The 14848-nt window shown below is 40.5% G+C and overlaps 1 protein-coding gene across 2 annotated transcripts in view; it reads left to right on the forward strand.

The window, feature by feature from the left end:
- Positions 1 to 2465: 2465 nt before the first annotated feature.
- Positions 2466 to 14848, forward strand: part of LOC139352073 (muscarinic acetylcholine receptor M4-like) — a 108938-nt gene continuing 96555 nt past the window's right edge. For both annotated transcript variants that reach the window (XM_070994124.1, XM_070994121.1), the window contains exon 1: positions 2466 to 3007. Coding sequence is in view for 1 of the 2 variants with exons in the window: in XM_070994121.1 (XP_070850222.1) it covers positions 2953 to 3007 (55 nt within the window). In the remaining variant the exon portion in view is untranslated. The remainder of the gene's footprint in view (positions 3008 to 14848) is intronic.

Consider the following 14848-nt stretch of genomic DNA (forward strand, 5'->3'; position numbering starts at 1 on the left):
AAATTCTGAGTAAGGTACAGCTGTCATTCTTTCAGACTCAATAGTTTTCTCTGGGTCCCTGCTAAATCTGACCAGTGATAGGTTTAGCTGCATGTCACCACTGACCAGGGTCATTCATCAGTCTTGTTCTTAGTCTTTCACACCAAACCTGGAAAAGTAATACAACCGATTTTATTTGTTACAGCTCCTGGTCCATATTTAGAATTTAAACCACACTTATCTCAGTTTTTAATCGTTTAGTCTTTAGTCAGATCATCATTATTTTAAGTGATTTTAATATTCATGTGTATATGTGTAATGATAGCCTTCATGCTGTTTTTATCTCAGTAGATTCAATTGGTTCTGTCAGAGTGTATATTAACAAACTCATTGTCCTAACCAGACCCTTGCTTTTGTTCTGACATATGGCATTGAAATTGAACATCTAGTATTCTTTTTAAAGGAGTCCTTGTGCTTTCCTGGCAGAGGCCAAGTTAGTAACATGAATTCATACAGATAGAGTCTGGGAATAGGAAATAGGCAGTAGAGAGAGGAGGAGAGATGTATTCAGCACACCATGGGAGGTCCCTCAACGGTCTACACAAATAGCAGCTTAACTAGGGGCTGTTCAGAGGCTGTTCTTGCATCTTGCTGGATGCAACAGTTACTGGAGCTGCTTCCAAAGCAAGTCTTCTAAGCAGATGCAGATGTAGACATATTCCTATTGAAATCTATCATCATCTCTTTTGTCTTTCTGCCGTTTATGTACAGGTGGTTCAATCCACATTCAGCTGGCAAAATTGGTGATGACCTCCCTGTATTCCAGTTCGTTCCCATGTGATACATGATGGCTGTATCATCAGAGAACTTCTGGATGTGACAGCTGTTGGTATTGTGTCAGAAGTCTGTATAGTATAGTTCTATGTGTTCATGTGTACATTCAATGATGGCTGTATCTATGTGTTCATGTGTACGTCCAATGATGGCTGTATTATTAACTTAACTTCTGGATGTGACAGTTGTTGGTATTGTGTCAGAAGTCTGATGTGTAGAGGGTGAAGAGAAAAGGAGAGTGCACTGTACCCCTGTACTGCAAACCACCACATCAGACAGCACAGTAACAAAGCCTCACATACTGTGGTCTATTAGTGAGGTAGTTGATGGTCCACTCAACCAGGTGGCAGTCTACTCCCACTCCTTCCAGCTTCCCCCTTAGCAGTGATGATTGGATTGTGTTGAAAGCACCAGGGAAGTCAAAAAGCATCACCTTGCACTCCTGGCTTTAATAGTGAATTTAATTTAATTGTGAATATGCTGCAGTAAGTATGCTGCATAGACATTTTTTATTTATTCATTTTATGTTTGAAAATAAGAAAAAATATTCTGGAATTTTTTATTGCTTTTTTTTTTTTGCTGGACTAAAAACTTACTGAACTGTGACAGTACAACTGCAACATACTGAACTGTGAACTGTGTGTACAATTACACTTGTAGTTGTCAGGAGATTTAAAATATTGCAAATTTGTGACACCGAAACTAAGATTTTCACTGTTAAAAATCTGAATGTCAGGAATTTTTAACATTGTAGCTTTATAATGACTGAATTATTCCAGCATCAAAATTATTACAGATTGTTCCACCAAATGCCATGTTCAGCCTAATGTTAGAAAGAGCTTTCCCTATCATACTTAATTGTCATTAATGTAGTAGGATTTTCAAGCTCTGATCATGATCGTTTATGCCTTGTGAAAAGGTAATGTCAATTTGTTTTATATAAAGTTTAGGACTAGGGCAGGGTGAAGTGGGAAAAAATTAGCATGATAAAAAGCCTTTTAAAAACTGATTTAGCCTCTGAGTGAAACTTTTTGCAAGTGTTTTAGATGACTCAACACAAATATACAAAAAAAATCTCATAATAGTAAAATGTTTCTGAATTTTGCATATTGTGTGCAATATGTCAGTACTTCCTGAACAATAGTTAATTTTTACCTGTTTTCAGCCAGTTATTGAAAGAGTATTTACTGTGGTTTATAATGTTTCAAGCTCCAATTATGATTGATTAAGTAAAAAAAAAAACAAAAAAAAACTCTGGTTCTTAGATACAAAGAGCATTAAGCATTACAAAGAGTACAATGAACTTATTTGGCTTTACAGTGCATTCATCATCAAGGGTAACACTATCAGCAGTATGTCCCTCTCTTCTCTGGTGTCTCTGGTTAATTGCTAGTGTAGCACAGAGAGAACTGCAATTAAAACATTTTTTGAAACATTTTTGTAATGACTTCTGTGATTTTAAGCAAAAGTACATCAGTATAGTTCTATGTGTTTAGAATACCAGCACTGCCAAGACGTAAATGTTGACTGGCTAAGGTAAAGATTCAGTCATTAAGGATTGGCTGAGGAAAATGACATCACAAGTCTCTCTCTCTCTCTCTCTCTCTCTCTCTCTCTCTCTCTCTCTCTCTCTCTCTCTCTCTCTCTCTCTCACTCGCTCGCTCGCTCGCTCGCTTTGAATGTAGGAGACGCTTTGTGGTGCGCGAGAAACCGCGCAATAGAAGATTTTCTTTTTCGTAATTAAGAAGTATAAGTGGTTGATTGCTGCAGATTTTATGATGTGTTTTTATTATAAATCCCAATGACAAACCGACTAACTGATACAGCATATAGCCCCAGAAAACTGCGATATACAAACTGGTTGATGCCATACCAGAAAGAGAATTCATAATAGAGGCAAAGGATCATCAAGGTAGAGTGAACTCTGATTCTCCGGTACACAGCGGAAGAGGAGGAGGGGTGGGGGTGGGGTGGGGTAGAGGGGGGGTACAATAAAGAAATAACGGATATAGAATCAAAAAAGGACTATCGACGAATTTTGATACGACAGCTGGTGGAGAACTTGAAGAAAGGAAAGTGGAGAAGATAGAACGCGGAGAAATAACGGAGAGAGGTTTCAGTTTTCGGTGACCATGCAACATGAGTAACGACAGTAACGGAGTTGCGGGGCTTCAACCCCTCTGGAACTTCAATGGTGAGTGAAAGGCTTTAATTTCGTACATGGACACGACAGTTGTTATTGAGGCTTTGACCATATATAGTTAATGAATTTTAGTGTTAAATGAATGAGGGTAGGTTAAATATAACCTCGGAAAAGGCTGTAATAACCACTTTCAGCCAATAATTTGGGCTTTTATCATGTGACACTGTCATGTGCAATTGGGCAGATACATAGTCCTGCAAATGTGTTGGAATTAATGCTTGTCATTGGTATTCATACGGTCTTAAAAAGGTGGGTAAAGTGAGTTTGACTGGGCATCTTACCCCTCACTACGTACATAGTGAAGCATTATGATGCACTTTGTTAAAGAATGCATAATATGTGAAATATTCTTTTCATCAATGTTAAGAAAATGTACAAACAAACCAACAAAACAATTTCATACAGAAATAGATTAGTAAGTAAATATGAACAAATAAAAACAAGTTTCTTGTTAATATACTAATAATGGAACACTGTGAACCAAAGTGATAAACTGCTCTTGTATGAGTAGAGAAGTAATAATTTGATATTTACATGAGAAATAATTAATATAATGTTGAAAACATCAGTCAGAATATATTTTTCTTTTCTATCACCATATCTAAATGGTGGAAGATTATGTTGTTTATGGAAACCCAAATCCAAACAATGAGGGCATTAGCTTTCTCTGAGGGGGTGAAGAGGAAAAAACAAAGCCCCTCCTTCTCTCTGCCCTGCTCTTCTCTTAGTATTTTCATCTCTTCTTTTCCTCATCACATCCATGCTGTGAAATATAAAAGCAACAAGGCTTGAAATTATGAGTGACATTAGTCCAAAGTGTATAAATTGACTACTTATTATTATTTTTTTTATATATATTTATGTTGTATTTACATGTATTTGCCATCTTGTCATAATGCCAGACACTTGGTTACCAAAAAAAACAACAATCCTTTTTTCACATTTTTCATGATCGATTGACAACTCTGAGTTCCAGATAAAACATCAGGGGGTTGATGTAACATTCCCCCCTTCCTCCCCTGACCCCCCCATGGAACATCTTTGTGTTCATCTCGCCTCCCTCTCCTCACCTCTGTTCCTTCTGCTCTTCTAATTCTATCCGTTTTGCATTCTTGCTCCAGAAGACAACAGATGCATGCAATTTAAGGGAACATATATTAAGAAAGAAAAAATAACATAAGCACTTAATTTTTTTTTTATGTGCTTATTGGCCCCAGATAAGAATGAAATTTGAGGTATCGGCCCACATGTGTTTTGGAAGAAGTAACCTGCCCCATGATAAATTAGTAAATGTTATATGATTCATTCTCAGAGTTATACAAGGGACATCTCAACAGCATTTATTTGGCAGAAAACTTAAAGTACGTTAAATAAGTACAACAGTAACTGTACCACAGGACATGTCTATTGAGTACATTTACATACATCAGCAACAGCATACCTATCAACATTGGGATTTCAATATAAGGGGAATTTTCCAGTGTCTCCCCCTGGGCTGTCCCACCCTTACTACTGTCCACATACCATACATTTAGACAGGGGCACACACAGTGAATCCTAAAATCTTCACACTTGAAAATATCAGAGCTCCAAGGATTGGCTTAACTAATTCACTCCAATTATTTAGACAGTAAATGCACTGGATTTATATAGCACTTCACTCATTCACACATAATTGTACGATGTTGGTTAAGCCACTTGCTCATTTTGAACGTTAACCATTCACATGCACTCACACACAGTGAGCATCGGAAGCAATCTGGGCTTCAGTGTCTTGCCCAAGGATACTTTGACATGTAGACTGCTGAGGTCAGGGCCAGAACCACAGACTTTCTGATCAGTTGACGACCGCTCTACCCCCTGTGTCACAGCCACCCCTGTGTAGTCAGAATCAGATACGTAATTGAAAGGGAAATGCTGAGAAAATTCCTGCATTGTATAAACGAAAACAGAAAAGGCCATATAAATTCAGCACTATTCATGTATTACTTGGAGGACATATACACATCACTTACACATTATGCTTCAGTTGTGATTTTGAGAGATGCTACTGGCAAGTGAGATAATTGGTAGTAGAGGGTGATTTAAAAAATGGATGGGAAAGATAATATAAATACAGTCATTGGAGGAGCATGTTGCTGTGCCTCTTGGGCAGGCTTATGCTGGGCAGATTTGTCATACTGGCACAGGTCGCCTTTCTCTCCATATGATCCACTGAAATTCGTGTGGCATATTTTAAAAAAAGCATGACTTTGACTAATATACGGCTAAGCCTCCTCCCATTTGTTGAGACTTGCACAGACTTTTAGTCTGTTTAGCAGGTACTCCATTCCTCTCACGTTCATCTTTCATGTTCTTGTTCCTCTTCTTGTCTTATCTTGACACATACCATTTGAGTGATTGACTTCTTGTCAACAGATGTTCCACCTAATGTTCTACATACTGCGACCTGCTGTACCAGAGAGGATTGTACAAACACATCAAATATGCAAATATGCTTTCTGAGCCACCTTTTTTTTTTTTAAAGTAAAGGTTGAAAATACAGGAGATTTACAGGAAAATAATAGTAGGACTGATCCCGGGAAAAACTGGAGGATTGTCAGGTCTGCAACAGTTGCACACACTGACACAGCAGGCGAAGAGGACTTTCCTGTAACAACAAATTCAGCTTAGCTTGTGTTGCAGTATGAAGTGTGGTGAGTTAGGTCTGGCCATGTGAGACTACATTAAAAACAACATGAAAAAACTGCTTCCCAGATCTAACCAACTGCTTTGGTTATTTACCCCTAGTGGATAAAGAATGTTTGATGTGGGTATGTATACATGATGACGTGCATATACTGTATGAATTTGTGTTTGTATATTTTAGCAAGCTACAGTGTGTGTGGAATATTCGTTGTGTTTATTGTTATATGTTATGTTATATGTTTCTGCTGTGTGAGTGGGTGTGTATCTGTGTGTATAAATGAAGTGTGTACGTCTGTGTGCCTATTTGCCGTTCTAATAGAAGCAGAAAAAATAACTTACAAGTACTGTGGTCAGACTAAGGGTGAATCCCATTTCTCTTTTCTACCCCTACCCCTTAGCCCTACCCCTTGTCCCTTGCCCCTTGAAACGGAGTGCCAAGGGGTAGGGCCGAAAGTCAACCCCTCCGAATTGGGACACCCCTTCGACAATCGCGTACGTCATCAGTAGTCGCCGCTGCCTCTTACGTAGGCAGATGCGACGAGCTAATGCTACCGTCACATTCGATTTGTGTATGACATTCCTGCATGTTGTATCCCATAACGCTGTCAATGTAACTGAATACCAGCAGCGAGGTTGCCAAAGTTATTATTGATAACGTTATCACTGCAGATTATCAGGCTGCCCACAGAGCACCGCTAGTGGCATTCAGCCTGGCAACGGTAACCACGTAACTGAAGCCTTGACTACTATCGATTTTTTTCGGGGTTTTTTTTTACGAGGAAAATGACCACTACACATTGAAACAACGTTAAAATAGACAATAAAGTGGTTTTCGTACATTTTAAAACTTCGTTCATGGAGAAAATACTGGTCTTGCAAGGCATTCTGAGAAATCTGTCGTACCCCTCCGTTTGGAGTGTGCCTCGGAAAAATCTCCGTTTGGAGGGGTACATAGCTATCATGTTTTCTTTATTATAATCTTATATATTAATATTTTCATGTAATTTTGCCCCAGGAAGGATAGGAATCAGCTTTGTAGTGAGGAAATGGTAAATGGTAAATGGATTGCATTTGTATAGCGCTTTTCTAGTCTGATGACCACTCACTTGCGAGTTTAAAACAGGGATCTGTTCTGCTTTTCTCAGAACATCTTTGTATTGGGGTCAATGAGGAGCAGAGACAGACGTGGCCGCACTTAGAGGCTGCTAATTCAAATTCTGTAAGTCTCTCTGATTATTTGAGCACATTGTGAGAGACACAACAAATTTGTCTACAATCTTGGAAAAAAATCATGCGTGTAGAGCGTAAATTGTGGCTTGGAGGAGTGTGGAAAGAGAAAAAATCTGGAGTAATTTTAGGCTCTCTCCCACTCTGACCGATGTCACCCACTCTGACACGAACACTCCGTGCAATTCACACCCATTATAATCTCAGTATTTCTCCAGCAATCGCCGTGGTGATGGGCCCTTTTGGCTCTGTGAGGTTCTGAGAAACGTCTGAATTTGGCCTTGGCGCACCCCTCGAACAAACGCTTCTCACGAAAACAACAAAACTCCTATTGCCGAAATTTCTTCACCATCAAAGCAACAAGGCTTTGCTGTACACACTGATCACTTTATTTTCTTGCTGGGGTCAAAAATGTGGATTTTAGAGTGAGTTAAAAAGTGGGTGGCTTCTGTCTCTCCTGTTTTTGATTTGTATTGGACCTTATGGGCCAGGTCAGAGTTACTCTCCTCGCTCAGAGGCGCAGAAGTCAAACATCGTAAGTCCTATTGTTTAGCCAGGCACATTGTGAGAATCAGCACAAGCAGCACTACAACTTTGGAAAATTTCACACGCGTAGAGTAAAATTTGTGCTTTGGAGGAGCGTTGAAAGAAAAAAATTCAGACACTTTTCAGAACGTCTCCTATCTGGCAGTTGGTCTCCTCCACTCTAGCTTGAACATTCCGTGCAATACACATCCACTATAATCTTCAAATTTCTCCAAAATTGATCATGGTCATTGAACAGCGACCAAAAACTATACGACCTATCAAAACGTGGAATAATACACCAATACACAAGACTTGTGTCTACGTTTTAAAGTTGGAACGGCGTCTCTAGGTGAACGTGTGCTGGTGCAGTAGTCCTTTGAAAAAGGTCAAATTGTTTTCACTTTTTTCGCCTTGTCCCATTTACTTTGAATGGGAAATTTTCGTATTCTTTAGAGAAAAATAATAGCACACCGATCCTGATCAAGACGCACGTTTACTCACACTTGGAAATGAGCAAGGAAGCCATGAATGAATCAGGACAATCTGGCAACAGATAACAGAGGGAGACTCCCCTTTATTTTTTGGCAAGTATCTTGACAATAGATTCAACCTGACACACACCTTCAATCAGTGCATTACATAAGCAGCTCTCTCACACTCACTTGTCAATAGATTGTTCTTCGCCTTCATGCAAGACTCTCCAGCATTATTCTTTGGATTGCTTTCCCGGTATCGAACCTGCCTGTCTCTGACTTCATCTGTTCTCCACACCACTGATAACTACCTTTGCCTCGTGTCTCTGGCTACATCTCTCTCCTTGCCCCTTTTCGATTCAGGATTCCAAACATTTCCAGGACCTATTAGTAGTTAGTAACATGCCTAGGTAGGACATCAAAGCTTACAGGTGGAAAGGGAAAGAAGAACATAGGAGCTCATTGTATCATTGGTAGGCCCCCAACAGTATAATCCTATAGCATCATATCCAAGGGTTGGCCCAAAGCAAGCCTGAGCCAGCCCAACTATAAGTTTTAACAAAACGGAAACTTTGGGAATGCAGTGTTCTGGTGGGGTGATAAGGTACTATGAACTCTTTAAGATAAGATGGTACCTAACCATTTCTGGCTTTGCAAGTCAGGAGAAGGACTTTAAATTCTATTCTGAATTTTTACAAGGGAGCTAGTGCAGAGAATATCAGAGAAATATGATTTGTTTTCCTTGTTTTTGTGCTGCACATGCTGAGCAAGTGGAGAATATTTAGCAACCACAAATACCAAAAAGTTGTACCCCAAAACTCATTAGATTTTCACCAATTTTAGTGTGGATGCTCCAGGAGCAAGTATTAACCAAAATCTGTAGTATCATGTTTATTTGTGCAAGCTGGCTTGACCTATCACATATACAGTGAGGTCAATAAGTGATCACCCTGTGATTTTGCAAGTTCTCCCACTTTGAAATCATGGAGGGGTCTAATATTTTCATCATAGGTGCATTTCCACTGTGAGAGACAGAATCTAAAAAAAAAAATATCCAGAAATCATGTTGTATGATTTTTTTTTTTAACAATTTATTTGTATATTACTGTGTCAAATAAGTGTTTGATCACTTGAGTCAAACAAATTTAATATTTGGTACAGAAGCCTTTGTTAACAATTACAGAGGTCAAATGGTTCCTATGGTTCTTGACCAGGTTTGCACACTGCAGCAGGGATTTTGGCCCACTCCTCCATACAGATCTTCTCTTGATCTGTCAGGTTTCGGGGCTGTCGCTGAGCAACATGAGTTTCAGCTCCCTCCAAAGATTTTCTATTGGATTTAGATCTGGAGACTGGCTAGGCCACTCCAGAACCTTGATATGCTTCTTACGGAGCCACTCCTTGGTTTTCCTTGCTGTGTGCTTCCGGTTGTTGCCATGTTGGAAGACCCAGTCACGACCCATCTTCAACGCTCTGACTGAAGGTAGGAGGTTTTTGCCCAATATCTCACAATACACGGCCCCATTCATCCTCTCCTTAATACAGTGCAGTCATCCTGTCCCCTGTGCAGAAAAACACCCCCAGAGCATGATGCTTTCACCCCCATGCTTCACTGTAGGTATAGTGTTCTTGGGATGATACTCCCACACGGCGAATGGAGTTAAGACCAAGAAGTTCTATTTTGGTCTCATCTGACCACATGACTTTCTCCCATGAGTCCTCTGGATCATCCAGATGGTCATTGGCAAACTTCAGACGGGCCTTGACATGGGCTGACCAGCAGGGGAACCTTCCGTGCGCTGCATGATTTTAAATCATGACATCTTAGTGTATTACTGATAGTAGCCTTGGTTCTTCACCTTCCTTAGCATCACTGATACCCCACGAGGTGAGATCTTGCATGGGGCCCTAGTCCGAGGGACATTGACAGTCATCATTAGCCTCTTCCATTTACTGACAATTGCTCCAATAGTTGTTATTTTCTCACCAAGCTGCTTGGCAATTGCCCTTTCCAGCTTTGTGAAGGTCTACAATTTTGTCTCTTGTGTCTTTTGACAGCTCTTTGGTTTTGCCCATGTTGGTAGTTAGACTTTTGACTGATTGTGGGGTGCACAGGTGCCTTTATGAAAGCTAACGACCTCAAACAGGTGCTACTAAATTAGAATCATGAGCAGAGTGGAGTTGGACTATTTAAAAGCAGCATAGCAGGTCTTTGCGGGTCAGAAATCTGTCTGATAAGCAAGTGATCAAATACTTATTTGACACAGTAATATACAAATAAATTGTTAAAAAAAAATCATACAATGTGATTTCTGTTTTTTTTTTTAGATTCTGTCTCTCACAGTGGAAATGCACCTACAATGAAAATTTTAGACCCCTCCATGATTTCTAAGTGGGAGAACTTGCACAATCACAGGGTGATCAAATACTTATTGACCTCACTGTATATGCTCATAACTCAAGACTCCTTTGAGGAATCCTGGAGAAACCCACTGGAGACCTCCTGTGCTACCCCCTGAACATCCCCCCACAAATCATATCCTTTGCAGAACTTACTGTTGTATTGAATTTAGACTTTGTTCAATTCTTCTTTTTGTGAGTGGGCAAGCTGGAAGCTTGCACACTTATGCCCTTCCCACTACTTATTTTTCTGCTTATTACTCTCAACGTTTTTTTTTGGCACCTAACTCCTGCTACAGTTTTTCACCTAAAAATTTCATTCATATTCCATTGGAAAGCATTGGACCGAATGTTCAAAAATCAGCAGTATTTCAAGATTTTTAACTCCTTCATTATTCCAGGTAGGTTGAGCGGTGGACTGTCTCCCAATAGAACCCAGTAAATGGAAGCCTATGCAGAAGGCTGTATCTGGGATGGCACTGAACTACATTCAAAATCTTGCTTTGACTGGAGGGAAAACCATTGCTTTGATGCATTATATATTCCTCTGTGTGTGTGTGTGTGTGTGTGTGTGTGTGTGTGTGTGTGTGTGTGTGTGTGTGTGTATGTGTGTGTGTGCGCGTGTGTGTGTGTGTGTGTGTGTGTGTGTGTGTGTGTGTGTGTGTGTGTGTGTGGTGATGGCTGTTTTTTGCCCTCCTCAAACTCAGGGAGCCAAAAATTTTGTTTCATGCCCTTATGTAGAACAGGGCCAAAAAAAGTGGAGAGAAAAAAGGTATTTAGCAAAATGTGTAGAGCAGGAGAGACACACCAGGGCTTGAAAGGGAGAGAAGCTCTGTTACAGTTTGAATGTGTCAAATAGAATAGCTAATGTTGCTAGGACACACATACACACACTTGCATGCTCATTTACACAGTGCACTACACTGTGAAGTATGGATTGGCAACGCTATGTGGTGTTTGGAGGGTGTAAAACAAAATCTCTCTCTCTCTCTCTCTCTCTCTCTCTCTCTCTCTCTCTCTCTCTTTCCCTCTCTCTCTCTCTCTCTCTCTCTCTCTCTCTCTCTCTCTCTCTCTCTCTCTCTCTATTTCTCTCTATTTCTCTGCCTCTCTCTCTGTCACACACACATTTAACATTAAAGATGCAAAACAGGAAGGAGGAGTGGATTGGCTAGAGGGGGAAAAAGAGGGGCGAGAGAGATAGAGTATGGAGAGATGAGAGAAGAGAAAAGGAGGGATGTATGGAGATGAACAGGGGGATTTAATACTGTGTCAGACTATACTGTATGATGCCACATTAATGGCAATGATGCTGGAAGTCAGTCACACTTGAGGGTGGTGAGAGAAAGTCAGTCTATATCATGATATCATGCTGCGTGTATTCAAGGTTCATACAGGTTATACACATAAGCAGAGTTTTATAAATTGGGGAAATTTGCAGTGCCTGCAGAAGATGTTTCGCCTCTTGTCCAATTGGCCTCTTTCAGTGCTAACTGACCCACGCATTTGTCGTCTGCCTCTGTGTTACTCGGATTGAAGTACACAGGGATGTGGTGTTTGTTGAAAACACCTCTGAGTTTGACAATTACAATATTGTTCTGTTCTGTATGGTCCTTTTCTAATCTTTCTGTTCTGTGTCTTTTTGTGGTCTTCATGACGGCTCAGTTTGGGTAACAACACGCATCAGGGAAGTGCTTCTCTGGTGCTAATTGCTTTAGCTTACAAGATAAAGATATTTCGATGCCGATGAAGCTAGTTTAGTGCTATCGTTACTGGGAGTAGAAGTGGGCCATAGCTAATTAGTTAGCACTAAACAGCTATGAAACATATAACGTTACCTCTCAAAAAATGCACTGTCCTCATAACTGTCGACCAGAGCATTAACAATCAAGCCAGATTTGGGACGAGTTAAAATGAACCAGTAACTTTTTGTCTCAAAACCGTCCAATAAGAAGGATGATTCATCAAGTCCGGGTTTATTTCTCCATATCAATCTTCTCACTCTTTCCATGTTAACTTTACACAAAGTTACTGGTTCATGTTAATTCATCCCAAATCTGGCTTGATTGTTAATGATCTGTTCTAAAATTATGAATGGTAGCACCCAGTAACGATAGCACTAAGCTAGCTTCACGGCATGTAAATATCTTTAGCTTGCAAGCTAATGCAATAAGTATGTGAGTCCAACTCTGCTTAAAAACCACCTATTTTCAATTTAGGGGGAGGTTTTACAGGCAAAAACATGGGTGTGTGAGGTTCACCAGTATCCCCCATTGTGGCTAATCTGTACATGGAGAACATGGAAAGAATGGCTCTGAACTCTTTCAAAAGAACAACACCAAGCCATTGGTACAGATATGTGGATGACACATTGGTAAAAATCCAAAGCCAAGAAGTGCAAGCCTTCACCAAGCACATTAACTCAGTTGACAAGAACATCAAATTCACTCAAGAGGATGTCAAGGACATGAGTTTGCCTTTTTTGGACTGTGATATCCACATTGGAGAGAACAGGAGCCTCCATATTGGGGTTTACAGAAAACCTACTCACACAGACCAGTACCTCCTTTTTGACTCACATCACCCACTGGAACACAAACTAGGTGTTATCAGAACTCTCCAACACAGAGCTGATAATGTTCCAACCAGCCAACAGGCCAGAGACAAGGAACACAAACACCTGAGGGGTGCCCTCAAAACCTGTGGTTATCCCAGCTGGTCTTTTTTGAAAAGTTCAGCCGCTTCCAGAATGAACAGGGTGACAGAGGAAGAAAAGAGAGACAGACGGCATAACATTGTCATTCCATATATGTCTGGTGTATCAGAGAAACTCAGGCGAATCTTTAACAAACACAACATCCCGGTACATTTCAAACCTGGGAACACTCTCAGTCAAAGGCTGGTGCACCCCAAAGACTGGACACCTCATACTCAGAAGAACAATCTGGTGTATGCGGTCCAGTGCAGTGAGGAATGCACAGACTTATATATCGGGGAAACAAAACAGCCACTGAGCAGACGCATGGCACAACACAGAAGGGCTAACTCTTCAGGTCCAGACTCAGCTGTTTACCTGCACCTCAAGGAGGAAGCACACTCCTTTGAGGATAAAAATGTGCATATTCTGGACAGAGAAGACAGATGATTTGAAAGAGGAGTGAGAGAAGCCATCTATGTCAAGGTTGAAAAACTGTCTCTGAACAGAGGGGGAGGTCTGAGACACCACCTATCTCCCACATACAATGCTGTCCTTTCATCTCTTCCAAAGAGATTCAAAAATTTTGCCTCTGAAAATAAACAACAAAGTCATTCACACATGGCTCAAAGAGCCTCCCAATGACAAGAATGGGACACTAACGAGGCAGACGACTGTCGTTAACACCCAAGGGTTGCACCCTACCCCGCCTTAATGGGGGATCGTTTGCCTCACAATAGTGATACCATCCTTGGTTTTGGGGGTTGGCCTCACTCAGAGGATAAATACTTGAACCTAACACCATTTCATTAGACTAGAGCTATCCTATCTAGTCTGGTGCGCATGAACTGATGAAGCCTGCTCTGTTGAGAGGCGAAACGTCTTCCAAGACAAACTGACAAAGTCCAGTTGCGAACGATTGAATGCCCTGAAGCTTACAATGACCTGGATGAATGAGAATATTCACAGGTATAAAATGGTTCGATTTTATGAAATCAATAGTAGTTATGCACGTTATTATTGATGTTACCTGTGAAGTCTCTCCAGGGCTGGCGGCGCTGCCCTGCATGTTTGCGTCTGGGGCATGCGCATGCACAGTTGGAGGAATCGTGGATCGATTACTTTCCCCTGCAACATGACTGTGACCTCAGTGATGTCATTTCAGCACTTTTTGACTCGTACCTGTAAACTTGAATTCATATTCACAGTGAAGACTTCGTAGTCGTACAAAAATGAGTTGTATTCATAAGACTTTGCACTCACAGCTTTTAGACTTATACTCATATATAAACAATTGTAACCCGAACCCAATTTCACAGACTCACGTATATGACGGCAGAATTTTGTGTAAAACAACTTTATACAATGACATACAAATTGTTAACTTTACAAATATGAACATTAACATATGACCACATCTTTCTGACAGCTATCTTACACCATACCAAACCCAAAGAACAAGTTTAAGTAGTGCGTGCCCAGTGCTGCCGTCCAGGGTGTCTGTGTTGTTTTTTGCATGTGCTGCACTGAGCAAATTCTGGGCAGCTGTCACTCAAAAACTCACTAGCCAATGGCGATGCACCCCTGAAAAAGCCTGCCCATGTGAGAGGTTTGTGTCAGAATCGCAAACAAAAACGAGAGAGCTGGCAGCGTGACTGCAAAGCTGATGGTGAGAGCAAAAGTCTGAGCAGTGAGAAAGACACAGAGGATATGACAAAAAGTGAAAGACCAATAGTTTACTCAATTGCACATATAATGTTTGCAAGTTACAAATTTCACTTTTGAGATGACATTTTTTTTTTGCCTCAGTGAGTTTTATTCTCT

This window comes from Chaetodon trifascialis, chromosome 24 (assembly GCF_039877785.1).
Source record: "Chaetodon trifascialis isolate fChaTrf1 chromosome 24, fChaTrf1.hap1, whole genome shotgun sequence".
NCBI classification, from domain to species: domain Eukaryota; kingdom Metazoa; phylum Chordata; class Actinopteri; order Chaetodontiformes; family Chaetodontidae; genus Chaetodon; species Chaetodon trifascialis.